Raw genomic sequence first — 26,028 nt, 5'->3', positions numbered from 1 at the left:
TTGGTCCTCTATCGATCATATCCTGTAACCTTCTCTACTCATGTAGCCTACCTGGTAGTTGACTCACGATAACCTTTCTCTCCCTCTTGCACTCTTTCTTGTTTGCTTTCTTTCTTTTTCAATGCCTAAAATAGAAGTGGAACAAAAAGGTAAATGAGTGGTCCAGTCCTCCCTCCGTCCCAGCCCCACCCTTCCCCAGCTCCCTGTAATGTGGTGTTCAATACAACCCTCCCTCTTGTCTCCTCCCTCCTGATTGCCTCTTGTCAAAACGCCTGCCCCAAACCCCCATAGGGTGTTGATTGCAACTCTGGGAGACAATTTGAATTTCAAAGCCGATTTATAAAAGCAGTCTTGAGGTTTGAAAGATGGGGCCCGTTCAGATTCACTAGACCTGTTACCAGTGCTGGTCTCGTACGTCACCAGATATTACATCTCCCTGCGCACCTCTAGTACCGTAAATCTCGCAGTAGACAGTTTGGAAGAATGCTATGAAGGCAGTTTCTCATCTAAACCATTATACATTTCAATAATACAACATGATACAGATAGACCAATTCACAAGCATGTGAAGACATTTTAAGAGGGTTATTTTCCCATTTAAATTCAAATTACAGAATGAGTCTGACACAACAACATAACTAGGCTACCACCAAGCCTAACTATAAAAAACTATTAGCTAGAGCTCTCAAATACAGAAGTGCATAAATGTTATCATACAGTATCATATGCATTGTACAGAGCTCGGTAGCAAGCTAAACAAATAATGCTATGCATCAGGTAGCCTAGCAGTGAGAGCATTGGGCCAGTGGCCGAAAGGTCACTTGTTCAAATCTCTAAGCCGACAAGGTTAAAAATCTGTCTGTGCCCTTGAGCAAGGCACTTAAACCTAATTGCTCCAGGTTCACTGAGACCTCTGCTGTTGTTGTCCTGTCTTCTCTCCAAACCCTACCCTCATCTTACCCCAGCTTCACTGCCACCTCCATCCAGAATGTTGTTTTGGTTCTCTCCACAAGTCTTATCCCTTATCATTTTGTCTTCTGTGTGCTTTTTCAGTAAGCATGTGCAGTTTTGCCATTTACACAATTGTCGGTGTCACTGATGCCAGGTAGAAGTTGCAATTAAAACAAGGGTTCCAGTATACACTTCATCCCTACCTCTCCCATCCCTTACATGTCTTGCATTTACAGGGTTTATCCTCCTTTGGTTTGACTTTTTGGATTTGTTTGGTCCCACACAGTTAACGTGTACGGCAGACAAACTCTATAAAGAAGCAAGTCCTTTACTCACTCTTGCACATCATTCTCTTGCCTTCACCTTTGATTTTTCATTCTATTCACAAGCAATAGCACTAAACACTAGTTAAATAACTGTCACACATCTTTGTCCCACACTCTACTTGGACAGCAGCGAAAAACTATACAATATACACACTACATACCGTGAGGAAATATCTGTTTATACTCTGCATATTTTTTACTTAAACCCATCTTTCTGTTTCTCTGTCCCTCACTCACTAGTTTTCATTTGTCCCGGGACCCTGAAGGAGGTGGGGGAGCCCACGTTTGTGTTTGAGGTGGAGCAACAGGCTGGGGCTTGGTCTAAAGACCCCCTGCAGGCAGGAGACAAGGTCTTCTTCATGCCCTGGACGCCGTACCGCACTGACACCCTTATTGAGTATGCCTCCCTGGAGGACTTAAAAAATGGCCGCCAGACCACGACCTATAAACTCCCACATCGTGTCGACGGCACGGGCTTCGTGGCCTACGACGGGGCCATCTTCTTCAACAAGGAGCGCACGCGTAACATTGTGAAATTTGATCTCCGCACGCGCATCAAGAGTGGTGAGGCCATTGTGGCCAACGCCAACTATCATGACACCTCGCCATACCGCTGGGGCGGCAAGACGGACATAGACCTCGCCGTCGACGAGCGGGGGTTGTGGGTGATCTACGCAACGGAGCAAAACAACGGACGAATCGTGGTCTCACAGCTCAACCCTTACACGCTCCGCTTCGAGGCCACCTGGGAGACGGCGTACGACAAGAGATCCGCCTCCAATGCCTTCATGGTGTGTGGCGTGCTGAACGTGGTGCGGTCCACCTACGAGGAGAACGAGAGCGAGACGGCCAAGAGCCACATAGACTACATCTACAACACCAAGCTAAGCCAGGGAGAGTACACGGACATCCTGTTCCCCAACCAGTACCAGTACATCGCTGCTGTGGATTACAACCCCAGAGATAACCAGCTGTACGTGTGGAATAACTTTTACATCCTGCGCTACGACCTGGAGTTTGACGCTGAGAAAGACCCTGCTGACGGTAAGCCTCAGTCACAGTATGGCCTGTTTCAGATGAATCCTGATCTGAGATCTGTATGTGTACATTGAGTTTTCACACTAACCTCTCATTGAGATCAAAACAGGATTTCTGTAAAAGGACTGAGTTACAAACACATATTTCAGGTTGGGATTCAGCCCTTTGTGTTGTATTTGCGTCAGGTGCTGAATATATTCCTCTGTGTGTGTGTGTGTGTGTGTGTGTGTGTGTGTGTGTTGCTGCATGGGAAGTCACAGATGACTGATTTTTAATTTTGAACACAATTCAAGTGTGATTCAGAGAATAGGAGATTGTGTTTGTCCTGGGGAAAGACCTAATTTGTAAATAGAAAATTACAGATTCACCTTGGAACGAGGTATAACTCCCTCAGGAGCCTTCGTGCTCTGGCACAAGGCATCAGCCATAAAGACTTGCTTCCTTTATTACCATAAGGCGAGCTCAAGAACTACCTCTCCACTTGAAGCTTGGACCCTATCAAATGTTCTAATCTCAGGTCTTATCCCAGTCCTTTATGAACAGTGGCCTTGTGAACTTCCCTTTTAATGCCCCGGAATGGGATTCTGAAATATTGCATACAGTATGACAGAAGGTTATCCCACTTTACTTTCCTTGCCTTTGGAGCCGTTTCGGACATCTGTTGCCATGGCTACCCCATCAACCGTTCGTTGACGGCCCCTCATTTACCCTAGATTGAGACAATCTCCATAATATTATGGCCTGGCGGTCGGCGTTAAAACGCAGAGTCAAAGTACCATGTGGCTAGATGGCGGTAACACCGGTGAATCATAGCTGGATGACACGGTTAGAAGAATGACTTGAGCGCTGTTGAAAAGGGGGGAAAACGATCAAGATATCAATAACGGCTGATGGTCCTGTCAAACGCTGTAGGGTTTTAAATTAATCTGTGAAGTGTCTGAGGGGAGACGGACGTGTATGTCATCAGTCAGGGCCCTTACATCACAGTGTCTGATAATGGGTGTAATTACCTGCCTGTAGCCTCCTTATCCCTGAGAGCTAGGCTAAGTCCCTGCTAACGCTCAGCACAACAAGGAACTATCAACTCTATACCATGATGCTGTAATGTGTTGGGGTGTAGCCTCCTCCTTATCCCTAAAAGCTAGGCTAATTCCCTGCTAACTAACGTACCTACTAACACTTGCTGTGGGGAAAGACGACAAGTAACTATCAACTATAGGCTACCATGACGTGTTGGGGTGCAGCCTCCTCCTTATCGCTACGAGCTAGGCTAACTCCCTGCTTAGTCACTTTGGGGGAACATGCTAACACGCTGCCATTGGGGTTTCAAGTTGTTCCACAGTGCTGCTCCCTGCACAAGAGTAAGTTCTGACTGAGTTCTCACATTTTCGCTGATTTAAAGAAAATGAATATTGAAAATAAAGCGATATCCAGTTAGTTGGCATTCCAGTGTATAGCTAGGTTAATGTTAAGGATTTTCCCCAAAGGAAATGTGATCCCTGACCTGTGTGTGCAAGGGCAATTTCGCCATGAACACCATATGTTCCTGCACTCTGATCACGTGTCAACGCGACAGACAGGCAGGCAGACAGACAGGCAGGCAGACAGAAGCCTTGAGCTCGTGACGGTCTTAGAGGTTCAGTCTCTATGTGCCCAACCCAACCAAAGCATTCAATTAAGACCATGTAGAATAGATAGACACCAGATACTAGAATTTTAAGTTCTTTCTCCATTGCCGAATTGGCATGTATTTGCATGCAAACTGCCTCTTCTGGCTGCTCAGGATAAGATGTATGTAAATGTAATTAACAAGTGAATTATCATAATTCCCCTTCATGCCTAATAACAGCCACACAGAGAGGAGAGAAGTCAGCATGGCAGTGCATTTCCAATCAAGGGGATTTACTCTGTTCTGCTCTCAGCTAATGCTTCAGCAAACGCAAATGCCAGAGACAGACACTAGGGCTGTCCCCGACCTAATATAAATATTTGTCAACTGAAAGTCGTCTGTTCTTTCGACCAATCAATTGGTCAAAATGTTAAAATGTGTATTTTTCCCTCTATAGACACGCTCTATGTGTTTTGATCAAATCAACTGTATATGCATTGAGCTTGTCTGATGCTTTAAGCTCACTATTTGATGAAACAAGACACAAATGACTCGAGAGGGAGATCAAGACCAGAAGATTCAAACCTTAACTTGTCCCGACCATCCTCCTCCCACTCCTACTGGCTTTTGCAGATTCTGCCATTACTCTCCTGAAGTTGCCGGTAATAGGCTACACTAGGAGTCGGCAAACTTTCTCATGTGGAATGCCAATTTATCTTACCATTTCTACCGATCTGCATCCCAGTAATGGTTTTCATATGAACATTTTTGTGGAACAGTTTCATTTCATTTATAATAACGTCTTCATATCTCATATATCTTGTCAAGTGATTAATCAAAATTCTATTCAAATCTAAATGAAAATGATACAAACCAAAAAAGTAAGTTCTATTGCCATTGCCAACTATGTAAAAATAGCTGACATAAAGCCAACAAATAAAAACAATGCAGCCTGCATGTAGAAAATATCCCGATTTTATTAAAAAATATATATATATATCCTATAAATCACATTGGCTACACATGGCCTGTCTGCAACCAACTTGAAACATTGTATCAAATATTAACTTGGGTCCATCCGGTTGCAACATACAGTTTCCTGCGCCAGTGAGCTCAGGACAGACATCCCTGTAGGCAATTTGCGCAAGGAATAAGAAATATTCAGGTAGGCCTATTTTATGACGTTTCCACTGGATCAAAGCATTACATTTTCCCCATTCACGATGAGTGGTTATGGAAAGGGAGAGAGCTGGAAAGATTTTCAAATACATTGAGGTATTGTCATTCTCAATGGATGTAAAAATAGATTTGCTTGCTGTTTGAGGTAAAGAAAACATTACATTGAGAAGTTCCACAGCTCATTAATGGTGCTGCATTACGCCAATCCGGAATACTATCAGATCCCCAAATGGTAGATTAGAAATTATAGGAATTAACGGTAAATGTACTACTAGTGATACATGTAATGGGGAATTGATAGACACTAACAATTCACACAATGAAGTTATGGAACAATGAATGTACACAAATTGTCGGGAGAGAGCCCATTCTGGAGAGAGACGTGCATTGTGCAGCCACACTCCCCCTCTTCTTGGACTGTACCTCCGCAATGGATTAGTCTCGGCTTCCGCAATGGATTAGTTCACTGAGATGGGCGCGAATAAAACAGGTGTCTCCTGTGCTATTAAAAAAAAATATATATATATATATATAAATACAATTCTTTGAAAAAATTCTGGCACAGGAGACACCTGTTCTAAAAAATAAAAAATTATACTCCTCAACAACAAACTCTCTGCCGAATAATTGGGGTCAGCCCTAACAGACACACAAACTCTCACTGGCTTAACTGCGTGCGAAAGATGTAATGATGAAAGCCACACACTAGCCTACATAGTTGTTGATTTTACACATTAGTTTAAGAACCCTTGCTACGGTTCTGCTACTGGAATTGAAACTTGAATGCATAGAGCTACAATGTATTTGCATTCATAACTGCCTTCTGCAGATCGTTAAGTTTTATGAGAACAAAAGCCCGTAGCTGCTCATAGAGGGAGGGAAATAGAGAAGCATGGCTATGCCAGCAGCGAGATTCCACTGGTCTTTTGTGAATGGCACAGGCAGGCACATGAAAGAAATTGGTTCATGTTTATTAGGTTGCTCAGATCTACACCTTTAACTGCCCTGACTATACAGCTATTAGGATTTATTGCGTCTCTCAGAGAGAGCATAGATGGGGATTAAACAACCTGTTCTGCAGGGTGATCTAATGGTGCTAAAAGAACATCTCTCACTGATACTGAGAAGCACTTGAGGCGCAGAGAGAAAATTAATTTAGTCCATTAAGATTCATGGGGCCCCACAGTTAAAGTTCCTTGAAGAACCGAATTGCTACAATTCTCTGCTTTTTACAGAGAACAGTAATCAGTACAATACCACCTATGTGTCTTCTCCTACTATGCCAACAGCCTACAGGGCCTTCAGAAAGTACTCATACCCCTGGACTTGTTCTACATTTTGTTGTGTTAATCAGTGGAATTCAAATGGTTTTAATTGTATTTTTTTTGTCAATGATCTACACAAAATACTCTAATGTCAAAGTGGAAGAAAACCATTTTTTTTTTTATTAATGGAAAATAAACCACTAATTAATTTTGATAAGATAAGTATTCAACATGTTAGAATCACCTTTGGCAGTGATTACAGCTGGGGGTCTTTCTAGGTATGTCTCTAAGAGCTTTGCAAACCTGGTTTGTACAATATTTGCCCATTATTCAATTTAAATTCTTCAAGCTATATCAAGTTGGTTGTTAGCCATTTTCAAGTCTTGCATTAGATTTTCAAGCTGATTTAAGTCAAAACTGTGACTAGGCCACTCAGAAACATTCAATGTTGTCTTGGTAAGTAACAGTATATATTTGGTGTTGCGTTTTAGATTATTGTCCTGCTGGAAGGTGGATTTGTCTCCCAGTGTCTGGTGGAAAGCAGACTGAACCAGGTTTTTCTCTAGGACTATGCTTAGCTCTATTCCTTTTCTTTTTATAAAAAACTCCCTAGTCCTTGCCGGTGACAAGTATACTCATAACATGATGCAGCCACCACTATGCTGGAAAATATGACGATTGGTACTCTGTTGTGTTGGATTTGCCCCAAACATAACGCTGTATTTATTTGCCACTTTTTTTTTTTGCAGTATTACTTGAGTGCCTTATTGCAAACAGGTTTTGGAATACGTTTTATTCTGTACAGGCTTCCTTCTTTTCACTCTGTCATTTAGGTTAGTATTGTGGAATAACAACAATGTTGTTGATCCATTCTCAGTTGTCTCCTATCTCAGCCATTACACTCTGTAACTGTTTTAAAGTCACCATTGGCCCCATGGTGAAATCCCTGAGGGGTTTTCTTCCTCTCCGGCAACTGAGTTAGGAAGGACGCCTGTATCTTTGTAGTTGCTGGGTTTATTGATAAACCATCCAAAGTGTAATTAATAACTTCACCATGCTCAAAGGGATATTCAATGTCTTTATTTTTTATACCATCTACCAGTATGTGCTCTTCTTTGCAAGGCATTGGAAAACCTCCCTGGTCTTTGTCGTTGAATCTTTGCTTAAAATTCCCTGCTCGACTGAGGGACCTTACAGAAAATTGCATGTGTGGGGTACAGAGATGAGGTAGTCATTAAATAAATCATGTTAAACACCATTATTATACACCGAGTGAGTTTATGCAACTTATTTTCTGATTTGTTAGACACATTTCTTCTCCTGAAGTTATTTAAGCTTGCCTAACAAAGGGGTTGAATACTTCTTGACTCAAGACATTTCAGCTTTACATTTTTTTATTTATTAGTAAAGATTTCTGAAAACATAATTCCACTTTGACATTATGGGGTATTCTGTGTAGATCAGTGATGCAAAATCTACATTTCATCCATTTTAAATTCAGGCTGTAACACAACAAAATGTGGGAAAAGTCTAAATACACTTTCTGAAGGCACTGTGTACACTACCGTTCAAAAGTTTGGGGTCATTTAGAAATTAACTTATTTTTTGTACATTAAAATAACATACCATTTATCAGAATTACGGTGTAGACATTGTTAATGTTGTAAATGACTATTGTAGCTGGAAACAGCTTATTTAAAAAAAAAAAGATGGAATATCTACATAGGCGTACAGAGGCCCATTATCAGCAACCATCACTCCTGTGTTCCAGTGGCACGTTGTGTTAGCTAATCCAATTGGTCATTTTAAAAGGCTAATTGATCATTAGAAAACCCTTTTGCAATTATGTTAGCACAGCTGAAAACTGTTGTTCTGGTTATAGAAGCAATAAAACTGGCATTCTTTAGACTGGTTGAGTATCTGGAGCATCAGCATCAGCAGTTCGATTACAGGCTCAAAATGGCCAGAAACAAAGAACTTTCTTCTGAAACTCATTGTCTATTCTTGTTCTGAGAAATGAAGGCTATTCCATGCGAGAAATTGCCATGACACTGAAGATCTTGTATAGAGGTCGACCGATTAATCGGAATGGACGATTAATTTGGGCCGATTTCAAGTTTTCATAACAATCGGAAATCTGTATTTTTTTTTTTTTTACCACCTTTATTTAAATAGGCAAGTCAGATTCTTATTTTCAATGACGGCCTAGGAATGGTGGGTTAACTGCCTTGTTCAGGGGCAGAACGACAGATTTTTACCTTGTCAGCTCAGGGATTCAATCTTGCAACCTTAAGGTTAACTAGTCCAACGCTCTAACCACCTGATTACATTGCACTCCACGAGGAGCCTGCCTGTTACGCGAATGCAGTAAGAAGCCAAGGTAAGTTGCTAGCTAGCATTAAACTTATCTTATAAAAAACAATCAATCATAATCACTAGTTAACTACACATGGTTGATGATATTACTAGTTTATCTAGTGTGTCCTGCGTTGCATATAATCGATGCGGTGGCATTCGCGAGAAAGGACTGTTGTTGCTCCAATGTGTACCTAGCCATAAACATCAATGCCTTTCTTAAAATCAATACACAAGTATATATTTTTAAACCTGCATATTTAGTTAATATTGCCTGCTAACATGAATTTCTTTTAACTAGGAAAAATGGTGTCACTTCTCTTGCAACAGAGTCAGGGTATATGCAGCAGTTTGGGCTGCCTAGCTCATTGCAAACTGTGTGAAGATTATTTCTTCCTAACAAAGACAGCCAACTTCGCCAAACGGGGGATGATTTAACAAAAGCGCATTTGCGAAAAATTGCCAATCGTTGCACGACTGTACCTAACCATAAACATCAATGCCTTTCTTAAAATCAATACACAGAAGTATATATTTTTAAACCTGCATATTTAGCTAAAAGAAATCCAGGTTAGCAGGCAATATTAACCAGGTGAAATGGTGTCACTTCTCTTGCAACAGAGTCAGGGTATATGCAACAGTTTGGGCCGCCTGGCTCATTGCGAACTAATTTGCCAGAATTTTACGTAATTATGACATAACATTGAAGGTTGTGCAATGTAACAGGAATATTTAGACTTATGGATGCCACCCGTTAGATAAAATACGGAACGGTTCCGTATTTCACTGAAAGAATAAACGTTTTGTTTTCGAGATGATAGTTTCCGGATTCGACCATATTAATGACCTACGGCTCGTATTTCTGTGTGTTATTATGTTATAATTAAGTCTATGATTTGATAGAGCAGTCTGACTGAGCGATGGTAGGCACCAGCAGGCTCGTAAGCATTCATTCAAACAGAACTTTAGTGCGTTTTGCCAGCAGCTCTTCGCAATGCTTCAAGCATTGTGCTGTTTATGACTTCAAGCCTATCATCTCCCGAGATTAGACTGGTGTAACCGATGTGAAATGGCTAGCTAGTTGGCGGGGTGTGCGCTAATAGCGTTTCAAACGTCACTCGCTCTGAGACTTGGAGTAGTTGTTCCCCTTGCTCTGCATGGTTAATGCTGCTTCGAGGGTGGCTGTTGTCGATGTGTTCCTGGTTCGAGCCCAGGTAGGAGCGAGGAGAGGGATGGAAGCTATACTGTTACACTGGCAATACTAAAGTGCCTATAAGAACATCCAATAGTCAAAGGTATATGAAATACAAATGGTATAGAGAGAAATAGTAATATAATTCCTATAAGAACTACAACCTAAAACTTCTTAACTGGGAATATTGAAGACTCATGTTAAAAGGAACCACCAGCTTTCATATGTTCTCATGTTCTGAGCAAGGAACTTAAACGTTAGCTTTCTTACATGGCACATATTGCACTTTTACTTTCTTCTCCAACACTTTGTTTTTGCATTATTTAAACCAAATTGAACATGTTTCATTATTTATTTGAGGCTAAATTGATTTTGATGTATTATATTAAGTTAAAATAAGTGTTAATTCAGTATTGTTGTAATTGTCATTATTACAAATACATTTAAAAAAAAATGACCGATTAATCGGTATCTGCTATTTTTGGTCCTCCAATAATCGGTATCGGTATCGGCGTTGAAAAATCATAATCGGTCGACATCTAATCTTGTACAAAGCTGTGTACTACTCCCTTCACAGAACAGCGCAAACTGGCTCTAACCAGAATAGAAAGAGGAGTGGGAGGCCCCGGTGTACAACTGAGCAAGAGGACAAGTACATTAGTGTCTTGTTTGAGAAACAGACGCCCCACAAATCCTCAACTGGCAGCTTATTAAATTGTACCCGCAAAACACCAGTCTCAACGTCAACAGTGAAGAGGCAACTCCGGGATGCTGGCTTTCTAGGCAGAGTTCCTCTGTCCAGTGTGTGTTATTTTGATCATCTTAATCTTTTATTTTTATTGGCCAGTCTGAGATTCTGCTTTTTCCCTGCGACTCTGCCTAGAAGGCCAGCATCCCGCAGTCGTCTCTTCACTGTTGACGTTGAGACTGGTGTTTTGTGGATACTATTTAATGAAGCTGCCACAAATAAGTTTGCTTTTCTTTCAAAAACAAGGACATTTCTAAGTGACCCCAAACGTGTGTGTGTGTGTGTGTGTGTGTGTGCAGTGCAGTGCAGTCAGAAAAAAGTATATATACAATACCAGTCAAAAGTTTGGACACATCTACTCATTCAAGGGTTTTTCTTTATTTTTACTATTTTCTACATTGTAGAATAATAATGAAGACATCACAACTATGAAATAACACATATGGAATCATATAGTAACCAAAAAAATGTTAACCTCTTTGTGAAAGGCGTGTCGCTGAAATTCGGTGAAATTGCAGAGCGTGAAATTCAAACTACAGCATTATAAATATTTACCTTTCATAAAATCACAAGTGTAATACATTAAAATAAAGCTTAACTTCTTGTTAATCCTACCGCTGTGTCAGATTTCAAAAGGCTTTACGGCGAAAGAAAACCATGAGATTATCTGAGGACAGTGCCCCGCATACAAACACATGAAAAACGTATTTCAACCAGGCAGGTGCGACACGGAAGTCAGAAATAGCGATATAATAAATGCCTTATCTTTGATCTTCTTCTGTTGGAATTACAAAAGGTCCCAGTTACATCACAAATGGTCCTTTTGTTCGATACTGTCCGTCTTTATATCCATAAAACTCAGTTTAGCTGGCGCGCTTCAGTCAATAATCCACCCAGTTTCCCTCCATCAAAATGCATACAAAATGAATCCCAAACGTTACTAATAAACTTTTCCAAACAAGTCAAACAACTTGTTATAATCAAACCTTAGGTACCCTAATACGTAAATAAACGATAAAATTTAAGACGGAGAATCGTTATTGTCTTTACCGAGAGAGAAAAATACCAACGAACGCGCTCTCTTCCACGCGCTTGGAAACACTACAGCCAAAATGGGAGCCACCTAGAAAAACGACAGTTTCTGGCTAATTTTTCCAAAAACCAGCCTGAAACTCTTTCTAAAGGCTGATGACATCTAGTGGAAGCCTTAGGAACTGCAATCTGGGAGGACTTCGCCTTATAATAAAAGTGATAGCCATTGAAAATAGTGGTAGGCTGAATTATTTTGGAGGGGGGTGGTTTGTCCTTGGGGTTTTGCCTACCATATCAGTTCTGTTATACTCACAGACATAATTTTAACAGTTTTAGAAACTTGAGAGTGTTTTCTATGCTTATTTGAGCTGTTCTTGCCATAATATGGAATTAGCCTTATTGGTAAAAGACCGTCTTCCACCCCTACCTTGTCACAACACAACTGATTGGCTCAAACGTATTAAGAAGGAAAGAAATTCCACAAATTAGCTTTTAACAAGGCACACCTGTTAATTGAAATGCATTCCAGGTGACAAACCTCATGAAGATGGGTGAGAGAATGCCAAGAGTGTTCGAAGCTGTCATCAAGGCAAAGGGTGGCTTCTTGGAATTATATCAAATATAAAATATATTTGATTTGTTTAACACTTTTTTTGGTTAGTACATGATTCCATATGTGTTATTTCATAGTGTTGATGTCTTCACTTCGCTAAGGTAACTGAGCTAAATGACTATCGCCCCGTAGCACTCACTTCCGTCATCATCATGTGCTTTGATAGACTAGTCAAGGACCATATCACCTCCACCCTACCTGACACCCTAGACCCACTCCAATTTGCTTACCACCCCAATCGGTCCACAGACGAAGCAATCGCAATCACACTGACCTAACCATCTGGACAAGAGGAATACCTATGTGAGAATACTGTTCATCGACTACAGCTCAGCATTTAACACCATAGTACCCTCCAAACTCGTCATTAAGCTCCAAGACCCTGGGTCTCAACCCCGCCCTGTGCAACTGGGTCCTGGACTTCCTGACGGGCCGCCCCCAGGTGGTGAGGGTAGGAAACATCTCCACCCCGCTGATCCTCAACACTGGGGCCCCACAAGGGTGCGTTCTCAGCCCTCTCCTGTACTCCCTGTTCACCCATGACTGCGTGGCCATGCACGCCTCCAACTCAATCATCAAGTTTGCAGATGACACTACAGTGGTAGGCTTGATTACCAACTACGACGAGGCGGCCTACAGGGAGGAGGTGAGGGCCCTCGAAGTGTGGTGTCAGGAAAATAACCTCACACTCAACGTCAACAAAACAAAGGAGATGATCGTGGACTTCAGGAAACAGCAGAGGGAGAACCCCCCTATCCATATCGACGGGACAGTAGTGGAGAAGGTGGAAAGTTTCAAGTTCCTCGGCGTACACATCACGGACAAACTGAATTGGTCCACCCACACAGACAGCGTGGTGAAGAAGGCGCAGCAGCGACACTTCAACCTCAGGAGGCTGAAGAAATTCGGCTTGTCACCAAAAACACTCACAAACTTTTACAGATGCACAATCGAGAGCATCCTGTCGGGCTGTATCACCGCCTGGTACGGCACCTGCTCCGCCCACAACCGTAAGGCTTTCCAGAGGGTAGTGAGTTCTGCACAACGCATCACCGGGGGCAAACTACCTGCCCTCCAGGACACCTACACCCCCCAATGTCACAGGAAGGCCAAAAAGATCATCAAGGACAACAACCACCCGAGCCACTCCCTGTTCATCCCGCTATCATCCAGAAGGCGAGGTCAGTACAGGTGCATCAAAGCTGGGGACGAGAGACTGAAAAACAGCTTCTATCTCAAGGCCATCAGACTGTTAAACAGCCACCACTAACATTGAGTGGCTGCTGCCAACATACTGACTCAAATCTATAGCCACTTTAATAATTAAAAATTGGATGTAATAAATGTATCACTAGTCACTTTAAACAATGCCACTTTATATAATGTTTACGTTATATGTTTACCCTACATTACTCATCTCATATGTATATACTGTACTCTATACCATCTACTGCATCTTGCCTATGCCGTTCGGCCATCGGTCATCCATATATTTGTATGTACATATTCTTATTCATTCCTTTACACGTGTGTGTATAAGGTAGTTGTTGTTGTTAGATTACTTGTTAGATATTACTGCATGGTCGGAACTAGAAGCACAAGCATTTCGCATTAACATCTGTGTATGTGACAAATAAAATTTGATTTGATTTCGATGTTCATTATTCTACAATGTCGAAAAATATAGAAAAACCCTTGATTGAGTAGGTGTGTCAACTTTTGATTGGCACTGTATGTGTGTGTGTGTATGTATACATGCATACATACATACATACATACATACATACATACATACATACAGTTGAAGTCGGAAGTTTACATACACTTAGGTTGGAGTCATTAAATCTCGTTTTTCAACCACTCCACAAATTAATTGTTAACAAACTATAGTTTTGGCAAGTCGTTTAGGACGTCTACTTTGTGCATGACACAAGTAATTAGTACAACAATTGTTTACAGACAGATTATTTCACTTATAATTCACTGTATCACAAATCCAGTTGGTCAGAAGTTTACATACACTAAGTTGACACTGCCTTTAAACAGCCTTGGAAAATTCCAGAAAATTATGTCATAGCTTTAGAAGCTTCTGATAGGCTAATTGACATAATTTGAGTCAATTGGAGGTGTGCCTGTGGATACATTTCAAGGCCTACCTTCAAACTCAGTGCCTCTTTGCTTGACATCATGGGAAAATCAAAAGAAATCAGCCAAGACCTCAGAGAAAAAAATTGTAGATCTCCACAAGTCTGGTTCATCCTTGGGAGCAATTTCCAAATGCCTGAAGGTACCATGTTCATATGTACAAACAATAGTATGCAAGTATTAACACCATGGGACCACGCAGCTGTCATACCGCTCAGGAAGGAGACGTGTTCTGTCTCCTAGAGATGAATGTACTTTGGTGCAAAAAGTGCAAATCAATCCCAGAACAACAGCAATGGACCTTGTGAAGATGCTGGAGGAAACTGGTACAGAAGTATCTATATCCACAGTGAAACGAGTCATATATCGACATAACCTGAAAGGCTGCTCAGCAAAGAAGAAGCCACTGCTCCAAAACCGCCATAAAAAAGCCTGACTACGGTTTGCAACTGCACATGGGGACAAAGATTGTACTTTTTGGAGAAATGTCTCTGGTCTGATGAAACAAAAATAGAACTGTTTGGCCATAATGACCATCGTTATGTTTGGAGGAAAACGGGGAGGCTTGCAAGCCGACACCATCCCAACCGTGAAGCACGGGGGTGGCAGCATCATGTTGTGGGGGTGCTTTTCTACAGGAGGGACTGGTGCACTTCACAAAATAGATGGCATCATGAGGAGGACAATTATGTGGATATATTGAAGCAACTTCTCAAGACATCAGTCAGGAAGTTAAAGCTTGGTCGCAAATGGGTCTTCCAAATGGACAATGACCCCAAGCATACTTCCAAATTCGTGGCAAATGGCTTAAGGACAACAAAGTCAAGGTATTGGAGTGGCCATCACAAAGCCCTGACCTCAATCCCATAGAACATTTGTGGGCAGAACTGAAAAAGCATGTGTGCGCAAGGAGGCCTACAAACCTGACTCAGTTACACCAGCTCTGTCAGGAGGAATGGTCTGAAATTCAACCAACTTATTGTGGGGAGCTTGTGGAAGGCTACCCAAAACGTTTGACCAAAGTTAAACAATTTAAAGGCAATGCTACCAAATACTAATTGAGTGTATGTAAACTTCTGACCCACTGTGAATGTGATGAAAGAAATAAAAGCTGAAATAAATCATTCTCTCTACTATTATTCTGACATTTCACATTCTTAAAATAAAGTGGTGATCCTAACTGACATAAGACAGGTAATTTTTATGAGAATTAAATGTCAGGAATTGTGAAATACTGAGTTTTAAATGTACTTGGCTAAGGTGTATGTAAACTTTCGACTTCAACTGTGTGTGTGTGTGTGTGTGTGTGTGTGTGTGTGTGTGTGTGTGTGTGTGTGTGTGTGTGTGTATAATTGTATAATGTTTAAAAATGTTTATGTAGTATTTTTATATATAGTTTTGATACTTTTTTTGTATTACTATGTAAAAAAAAAAAAAAAAAAAAACATGTTATGTATTTGATACCTGTCTAATTCCTCAAAGATATATTGAAAACGCCAAGGATTCATTTGAATTCACTACAGGGTTCTGAGTGTTAAAACACTAAGGTTCTCAACACACAGACACCACACCAGTGATCAATATTTTGATGGTTCCAACTCCTAAGAAGAAGACTCACTATTTAAGAGATTGTTTTGCTCCGACGTGCCAATAGAATGCATCCCTTAGTGTCGCCCATTACAACATTTGTATTGACACTTAGAAGGTATTGTCTGAGATGCCTCAAAGACATCGACTTGGGTCTCGGTCCAGTGAATTCAAAAGACTAATCAGGGGAGACTATAATTGCCAGGAGCATTTCAAAGTAACGAAGGGAGAACATTCATTTGCTTTTGAGGTAGCATTGATCTGAGAAGCATTAAATTTGAGCGTTAAATGCATGGCTTCAATGAAAGGAGCAGTGCCGCTGGAGAAATGTAGGGTTAAGCCACATGGAGAGATCCGACAACACAGGCAGAAGGAAGGCCATGCCGCTGCATACAGATGTAGGATCTTAATTTGAGCCAGTTTTCTACAGCTGGAAAATAATCCTGCAGCAACAGGAAATGTTTATTATGTGGATTATAATTGATTTACATTTTTGTAGGGGTTCAGAAGCCTTTTTAAACCTCAAGTACACTAGTTTTACATTTCCTGCATTGCAGGAAAGTTCTCCTGCAACATGGTAATCAAATGAAGATCCTACATCTGTACATGGACTTGGAAAAAGCTAGTAAGTGAGATTCTAATGGCTTAAATCTTATTCTGCCTTACAAAGCTTGCTAATATCAAATCGACATTCGGCTCATTCTATATGGCTGCTTATAAAACTCAGTTATGCATATTGATTTTGATGTTTTTTAAACATTGAAGTGTGGCATGATGAAGCACTTGCTGGGCTCATTAATACATTGTAGTGTGACAGACACACAGTGAGGCTTTGGGGATTGAGCTTTATACTCTTAGAAGCCCAGAAACAAAGGGAATATTTACGCAGATCTCATGGGTTGGTCCATGCCACTTGGTGGATCAGGAGGAATTAACACATCAGCAAGGAGATTCATGCTGACCAGGGTCAAGGTGTTTGTGTGTGTGTGTGTCCTGGATCAAGGTGCCAAGCGTATGGTTGGAACAACTCCATTTGTTCCTCTTGTTGACATGGCACAAGTCTTCATGAGTCTGACTTCATGATTAGTGGATTGTAATATTTTTACTTGTTCAAGTGGACATTTAAAGAACTGGAAGAGATGCTGTTGATAGCTGAAGTGAACATGAAATAATACAGTATGTTTTTTGCTTGTGCCGCTAGCCACCTCCTTTTTTCTATCTCAAAGTGGGTCCATGGGCTGGTGTCCCTGCCGGAGGTATGAGGTGTCATTCATTTTCAACTCTTGTAAATCCGAACACATAGCTCCAGAACCTGTCTGGTTGGCAGTGGCAGGGCTTTTTCTGTCTCTTGATCTTTAAGAACAAGTGTCAAGAACGCACACAGCAATGCAACTCCAATGCTGGACGTGGTATTTGCTCTAGTCCAATAAATACAGGTAATGAGCACACACTAGGAAGAAAACAACCAACACCTTTCACTTATTTACTTCATCCACTGTGTGATGGCAGTCATTTCTGCCAGGAAGACCCATCATTTATTACAAATTGTACTAAAGGCAAAGTCTGGAAAAACCTGTCTTCCCAGGGCAGTATAAAAGGGCTACAGTATGTGACCAGGTGGTTCACTTAGACCCATTACCGAAGCTACTAGCTACACAGGACTGATGTTCACATAAGCGCCTCACATAGGCTCGAGCAGAGCAGGGTGAGACTGCCTAAAAACAAACTAATGTAATATTCATGTCTTCTGGGTGTTGTTTCTCTATCATTAGCTACTGGCGTAGGGATCTTCAAAAAAGCAACACCAAAACTGTGGCTCACAAGTACTGCTGTTTACTTCCTTTAAGTTTAAGATATTCAGACACACTCACCCTCACACCATTCCTTATTCATGGGGTTGCAGTGTAGGATGGTGGTGCGTTGGCGTGACGTCCAACAGTTTGGTACAGGCTGTTTTGTCTTCTTATTGCAGTCCACGTAGGTGGCCACATTCACACTTAGACAAATACTGTGTGAATTAAGATAATGTCATAACGCCCTCAAGTTTGAAGTTAGGAGGATTCTGAGTTTTGGAAGTTCACTGAGACTTAGCTTAATTATTTGGAAATATTGTTACGCTGATATAGTGGCACTCCAGTATTTTACATTTTCAATCAGTCGGTTGACTATTTAATCAACCCTTTCATTTCACCAATCATTGATTTCAAAACAAACCTTAAATTGTGGTAAAGACTGGAATAACTTGTTTCTGCAGAAGTCAGAAGATGTCTGATTCTTGCAGACCACAGACACACTGATGGTGATAGCCCATTATTATGTTGTTTCCCTGTCAAACTTTCTTAGATAACCTTCACGGCGTTTTCCCAATTCTTCAGAGATAATGGCAAACATGTCCAGACTCCAGAGCCATGGGAAATCTGGCTTTTATGAGGGGGGGGGACTAGGCCTTTAACAGAAATAGCTATCTTAGACAAACAGCATAGCTATGCTCATCTTATCATGGTTTATTTCATTATTATTTCATTTTTCGAAAGATGTTAAAATATGGAACTTTATCTACATTTATAATCTTGAATTTTAGTGAAGAGTATTGCTTATGCTTAATTAACCCTTTCCTCCATCCTCAAAGGTCCTTTCTATTTGCGATGTATTCTGTCTAGTTCATTCTATTTAGTTGTATCTAGTTTTGACACGTTTTTCAGTGGACAGTATTTCCTTTGCTTTCCCAGTGTCCTGCACTCGATTCCATTCTATCTAGTTACTTCTATTCAGTTTTCAGAACTTCCTAAAAAAAAATCTAGTGCTGCTCAGCCTCTGAGCACCTCGTGTTATTTATAACAGATTAAACATATGCCACCCAGAGTGTCCTAGGCTTCTGCCTCCCACCAAGATAGACTTTAAAGGCCCAGTGCAGTCAAAAATGTGATTTCCTGTGTTTTTATATTTTTCACACTATAGCCCTATTCGCACGGGACTAGTATTAGTCATAGAGAATGATCGAGGCCTCTAGTGGCCAAAAGGCCATATTAGCAAGGAGGCTCCATTGAGGGCTTCCACCATTTTAATGTAGTCAACTGGGTGGGACTTCCAAATTCATTGGTTGATCCCTCCTGGTGACACTGTTTGGAGGCATGTCCAAGCGTGTTATCAGGAGGGATAAGCCAATCGTGAAGAACAAATTGTACTACTTCAAAATGGAGATTGCCTCAGTGGCGCTGACGCTATAATGGCACAGATACAACGATTAGTCCTCTATCTCTATGGTATTACTAGAGAACTTTTATGTCATTATTACCCCAGAATGTCTGTTATTTCAGAGGACGATTCGGATGGGATAAATTCTTTACAAACTGACAGTTTTTAAAAATAAATTGACAGTTATTACAGAAGCCTGGAGGTTTTTATTCTAGGCCTGGAGATATTTCAACGTGTCTAGGTGATAACAGGATACACTGATAACTCCAGCTTGGCTCCCAAGTTTCTAAACCATACCAAATCATCTTTGGTATACTGTCGCCATAATATTTGAATTGAAGAAATGTGATCATATTTTTGCGATCCGCGGTAGAAGACGTCCTTAATTCCCCCAGCCTGCAGATGTGAACTAAACAGCGCACTTGTACTTGAGATGTGTTTTTAGGCTATGGATGAGAAAGTGAACTTGTAATTTCCCCAAATGAAGCTCAGTTGTAAATGCTGCTTAACAATCTATTAACCGCAAGGGTTACATTAAATAGGCTCAATGTTTTTTACTGCCGCATGTTCAATTCATTGGCACAAAACTTAGAAACGAAAGCATTCACTGTGAAAGTTAAAACATGTATCCCCTTCATACACTATATATACAAACATTTGTGGACACACCTTCAAATTAGTGGATTCGGCTATTTCACCTGCACCCGTTGTTGACGGGTGTATAAAATCGATGACACAGCCATGCAGTCTCCATAGACAAACATTGTCAGTAGAATGGCCTTACTGAAGACCTCAGTGACTTTCAACGTGTCACTGTCATAGGATGCCACCTTTCCAACAAGTCAGTTTGTCAAATTTCTGCCCTGCTAGAGCTGCCCCGTAAATGCTGTTATTGTGAACTGGAAATGTATCGGAGCAACAACGGCTCAGCCGCAAAGTGGAAGGCCAAACAAGCTCAGACCACCGAGTGCTGAAGCGCGTAGATCGTAAAAATGGTCTTTCCTTGGTTGCAACACTCACTATCGAGTTCCAAACTGCCTCTGGAAACAACGTCAGCACAAGAACTGTTGTGGCAACAGTTTGGAGAAGGCCCTTTCCTGTTTCAGCATAACAATGCCCCCGTGCACAAAGCAAGCTCCATACAGAAATGGTTTGTTGAGATCGTGTGGAAGAACTTGACTTAAAAAATACTGATCTGGTGATTTGTGCTTGTGCACATAATTACATAACTCTATCTCCCCCAGTAAAATGAATCCCATATGAATTGGGCTTATGAGGTTGGAATTATACTGTGAAATTGTGAAAATTATGATAATGCCCTTTTAGTGTAAGAGCTGTTTGGGAGGGAGTTTTGGCCTGCCTGTTGACATCAGCAGGCGGTAAATTAGTTAATATAAGGAGTTCCAAACCAGTTCTCTTCCAGTAACAGCTAGTTTTCAGTTTTCCCCTCCCCACTCAGACCACTCCCAGACACTCCTAGCTAAATTCTTGCTTGAGATATTGCTATTTGCTAAGAAGATATTTTTGTTTGTTTTGAATTAAAACGGTCAAAAATAATCACAGTAAGGTACTTAATTGTTACCCAGAAATTATTTGATATTGAGATAAAAAGAGCTGCATTGAACCTTTAGGCTTTTGAGTGAAATGACAGCTAATTGAGATGGCCCCTCTTTGGGCTGAGTGCTAGCAGAGGACACACGGCTTTCAACCGCCATTGGTGAAATGGCTCATCATAATCAAAAGAAAATTGTAGTGTGTGGCCGGGCGGTGGATGGAGACATCAAGAGAAATGTAACAGGAAAATGGGCCTCTTTGACAAGTGGTTTAGATTCTATTTCTTTAGTTGTTGTTTTTTTTCTATAAAAAAAATCCCTTCATCTGTCTATCGCTGTAGAAAGGAGGTAGTCAGGGGTTCACACTCAGGCACTTCCAAATTACAACTAAACCAGAATTCCAGTGCACATCAATAGCTATAATAGTCTCTAGAGCGGACATTAGACTGGTGCACAGAGAATAGTGACACTGCGGTGGGAGTGTTTTTCTCAGTATGCTGGTATTTTGCAGTTTCCGTAAGCATTTAGTTTCTCACAGCCACTTGGGATAGGGACCGAAAGAGTGGTAGAGAGAGAGAGGGACACCGACAGAGAGACCGGAAGTTACACTGAACAAAATTATAAACGCAACATGTAAAGTGTTGGTCCCATGTGTCATAAGCGGAAATAAAAAATCTCCAAAATGTTCCATACACACAAAAAAACGTATTCCTCTCAAATTTTGTGCACAAATTAGTTTTACATCCCTGTTAGTGAGCATTTCTCCTTTGCTAAAATAATCCCTCCACCTGACAGGTGTAACATATCAAGAAGTTGATTAACTTCTTATGGCTGCAGGGCGGTGCCGGTACACTTATGACAACAGCCCATCCAAGTGCAGGGCGCGAAATTCAAAATATATTTTTTAGAAATATTTAACTTTCACACATTAACAAGTCCAATACAGCAAATGAAAGATACACATCTTGTGAATCCAGCCAACATGTCCGATTTTTAAAATGTTTTACAGTGAAAACACCACGTATATTTATGTTAGCTCACCACCAAATACAAAAAAGCACAGACATTTTTCACAGCACAGGTAGCTTGCACAAAACCAACCTAACTAACCAAGAACCAACCAAACTAACCAAGAAACAACTTCATCAGATGACAGTCTTATAACAAGTTATACAATAAATCTATGTTTTGTTCAAAAAATGTGCATATTTGAGGTATAAATCATAGTTTTACATTGCAGCTACAATCGGAAATAGCACCGAAGCAGCTAGAACAATTACAGAGACCAAATTGAAATACCTAAATACTCATCATCATAAAACATTTATGAAAAATACATGGTGTACAGCAAATTAAAGACAAACATCTTGTGAATCCAGCCAATATTTCCGATTCTTTAAGTGTTTTACAGCGAAAACACAATATAGCATTATATTAGCTTACTACAATAGCCAACCACACAACAGCATTGATTCAAGCCAACAATAGCGATAACGAATAAACCAGCAAAAGATATTAATTCTTTCACTAACCTTCTCAAAATTCATCAGATGACAGTCCTATAACATCATATTACACAATACATATATGGTTGTTCGAAAATGTGCATATTTAGCGGCACAAATCGTGGTTATACATTGGGAAAACTTAGCATCTTTTTCCCAGAATGTCCGGATATATTTCTGACACTCACCTATTCTAATCAAATAACTATTCATAGACTTTACTAAAAAATACATGTTGGACAGCAAATTAAAGCAAATTAAAGCAAATTAAAGATAGTTCTTAATGCAATCGCCATGTTAGAATTCTAAAAATAACTTCATTACGACATGCAGCTTACGTTATGGCGAGAGAGCGCCCAAAATCTGGGCGCAAACTAATAGTACACATGTTCGACAGATATATGAAATAACATCATAAATGGGTCCTACTTTTGATGATCTTCCATCAGAATGTTGTACAAGGGGTCCTTTGTCGGGAACAATCGTTGTTTGGTTTTAGAATGGCATTTTTCCCTCTTGAATTAGCAAGCACACTAGCGAAGTGGCGCGAAGCTCTCCATCGTCAACAAACTCAGAGAACGGAACACGCCAAAACTCCCGAAAAAATTTCAATAATCTGATTAAACTATATTGAAAAAACATACTTTACGATGATATTGTTACATTTATCAAATAAAATCAAAGCCGGAGATAGTAGCCGTCTATAACGACAACTTTTCAGAAGGCAATACCCGGTTCCTTCTCGCTCCTTCCAGAAAACAGGAAATTGGTGTTACGTCATGCCAAGAGCTCTTATTCGACCTCAGATCAAGATATACACTCCATTTCTTCTCTCACTGCCTATTGACATCTAGTGGAAGGCGTATGAAGTGCATGTATACTAATACATATCAAGCAAATTAATAGGGATGCCCTGGAACAGAGCATCGATTTCAGATTTTCCACTTCTTGTCAGGAAGTTTGCTGCAAAATGAGTTCTGTTTTACTCACAGATATAATTCAAACGGTTTTAGAAACTAGAGAGTGTTTTCTATCCAATAGTAATAATAATATGCATATTGTACGAGCAAGAATTGAGTACGAGGCCGTTTGAAATGGGCACCTTTCATCCAAGCTACTCAATACTGCCCCTGCAGCCCAAAGAAGTTAAACAGCATGATCATTACACAGGTGCAGCTTGTGCTGGGGACAATAAAAGGCCACTTAAAAATGTGCAGTTTTGTAACACAACACAATGCCACAGTTTTGAGGGAGCATGCAATTGGCATGCTGATTGCAGGAATGTCCGCCAGAGCTGTTGCCAAATAATTTAATGTTAATTTCTCTACCATAAGCTGCCTTCAACGTAGTTTTAGAGAATTTGACAGTACGTCCAACCGGCCTCACAACCGCAGACAACGTATAACCATGCCAGCCCAGTATTTCTGTCTTTAATAAAGCCCTTTTTTGGGGGGAAACTAATTCTGATTGGCTTAGCCCGGCTCCCCAGTGGGTGGGCCTGATGCCAAGTGGATGGGCCTATGCCTTCTGAGGCCCACCCTTAGCTGCACCTCTGCCTAGTTATGTGAAATCCATAGATTAGGGCCTAATTAATTTATTTTAAGTGACTGATTTCCTCATATCAACTGTAACTCAGTAAAATCGATGAAATTGTTGCCACTTGCCTATATATTTTTGTTCAGATTATAAGATCCTCTCAACATCTGTTCTCACAACAATAAACTGGACATATGTCAGTTCCATTTGCATAGTTACTTAGTGCTCAGAAATGTGTGAACGAGCAATTGAGTGTGTGGCTGACAGACAGACGGACGCACAATGAAGGAATGAGTACGGGCCAATTAAACACTGCTTCTGCCATGGGAGAAAAGGTCATTGAGTGAAATGTCATAACACAACAACACTGCAACACGGCTGACTGATCCTGCCTGACATTTCTAAATAGAAATGTGTCGCTGCCTGGGACCCTTTTTTACCCTCTTTTTCTGAGAACCACGTCATGCTAGATTTAATGTATTGTTGGTTATGCACTTTCAGCTCTTTTTTCCTTAACACAGACAGCCACAGACAGGACATTGTTATGAACTTCAATATTCCACTGAAACAGAAACACTAAACAAAGACGACGAGTCTCTCCAGAGCCCAGATGCTAAATGTGGGCATTGTCACCATTCAGGTGGGGAGGAAATGGAGATATGTGTCTGATGATGGAGCGTCAGATAGCAAGATATTGCCAGTTCCCTAGGCCTCTGAAGACAGCACTGCAGGACTCTCAGAGTAGCAGACCTCCTTGTGGGAAGCCACCTCTTATCAGCGCTAGCAATCGTGTGGCTGTGATATATAATCAGTCAGGCAAGAGGCAGCCAGTGTAGTCATCATGCTCATACGCAGGCTGTACGCATATACTGTTTTTATTGATCTATTTTCTTATTTTCTTTCATTCATTCTACTGTACATTCACAGTGCTGTGACCACACAAATGGGTAGACACTGTAGAAAAGGCCTAGAGACCACACCTTCTTGGTGACCACAGCACACACACACACACACACACACACACACACGCACACACACAGAGATGTTCTTTATAGCTGTGCATTGAATACAGCAGCTGAGCATTATAGCTGATGTATGGTTTTTGCCCAGAGCATTCCAGTTTAGTTTTCTTACGTCGGCTTTATCAAGGGGAGAGATGAAAGGGAGGAGAAAATAGTCAAATGCAGGCAGGCTTTGTCTTCCTTGTTGATATTAATCAGCCTACTGACTCTCCCTCAAGAAGGACATCACTGCCAAGCAGAGCCAGGCCAGGCAGATGCTGCTACACTACCTGTCCTCCTGTTATTTTCAAGATTGGGTAAAGGTGAAAATAGCTGAGGTAGTGTTTACAGGTTTCCTCCTAACAGAACAGAACAGAGAGGAGGAGTAGTGTGGAGTAATACCTGAGTGCTGCTGTAGACTCTCCAGTAGACGTGACTCAGTAGAGCATAGAGCAGCCATCCCTCCAAGCGGTGTGGAACTAAAACACTGAAACTACCTTGAACTTTCCCTGCTGACTGTTATATCTGATGTATGTCTGAAAGGTATAAAGGGAGTTCAAGGTAAGGCTGGGTTTTATTAAAGCTATAACCTCCACTTTCTCTTTGCTCTCTTCTTCTCCTAGTGCCAACTATAGAAGAAGTCTCCCTCTCCTCGGCCCTGCCTGAGACAACCACTATCATCACCACCACCATGGTCATAGTCAAGGTCCCAGTTAACACCACAGTTCCAGCAGACCCCAGGGATGGGAGAGAGAGAGAGGCGGGTAAACCAGCGGAGGACCCCCATGGTACAGCTGACCCCACCACCCCAGAGATCCCTCCCACCCCCAGGCGCTTCTGTGAGGGAGCGATGAGGAGGGGTATCTCCTGGCCCCAGACACACACTGGAGCCACAGTGGAAAGACCCTGCCCCAAAGGAACCAGAGGTACTATCAGGAACCGGGAGGGAGGGAGGGAGGGAGGGAGGGAGGGAGGGAGGGAGGGAGTGTGTGTGTTCCTCTGTATGAACATGTTAGTATGTTTACACATTGTCTTTCATATAGCTTTCCATACATTAGACAGGTGCCAAGATGTAATGTTCATTACCTACAATATGCTAATAGTGCCAAATAGTAAATAATTCCATGAATGAACTGTCAAAACAGACAATATAGGAAGATAAAAAAACAGTAGGTGGCCTGAGGGGGATGAGTTATCA

At 41.1% G+C, this 26,028-nt stretch overlaps 1 protein-coding gene across 1 annotated transcript in view; it reads left to right on the top strand.

The window, feature by feature from the left end:
* Positions 1–26,028, top strand: part of LOC120055318 (adhesion G protein-coupled receptor L2-like) — a 108,303-nt gene that overhangs the window by 39,402 nt on the left and 42,873 nt on the right. Inside the window, exons 4-6 of the mRNA XM_039003194.1 lie at positions 135–149; positions 1,518–2,321; positions 25,454–25,756. Of these exons, the coding sequence (XP_038859122.1) occupies positions 135–149; positions 1,518–2,321; positions 25,454–25,756 (1,122 nt within the window). The remainder of the gene's footprint in view (positions 1–134; positions 150–1,517; positions 2,322–25,453; positions 25,757–26,028) is intronic.

Source organism: Salvelinus namaycush, chromosome 11 (assembly GCF_016432855.1).
Source record: "Salvelinus namaycush isolate Seneca chromosome 11, SaNama_1.0, whole genome shotgun sequence".
In the NCBI taxonomy this organism is placed as follows: domain Eukaryota; kingdom Metazoa; phylum Chordata; class Actinopteri; order Salmoniformes; family Salmonidae; genus Salvelinus; species Salvelinus namaycush.
The sequence above is the reverse complement of the archived record's forward strand: the minus strand, read 5'-3'. Positions and strand labels throughout refer to the sequence as shown.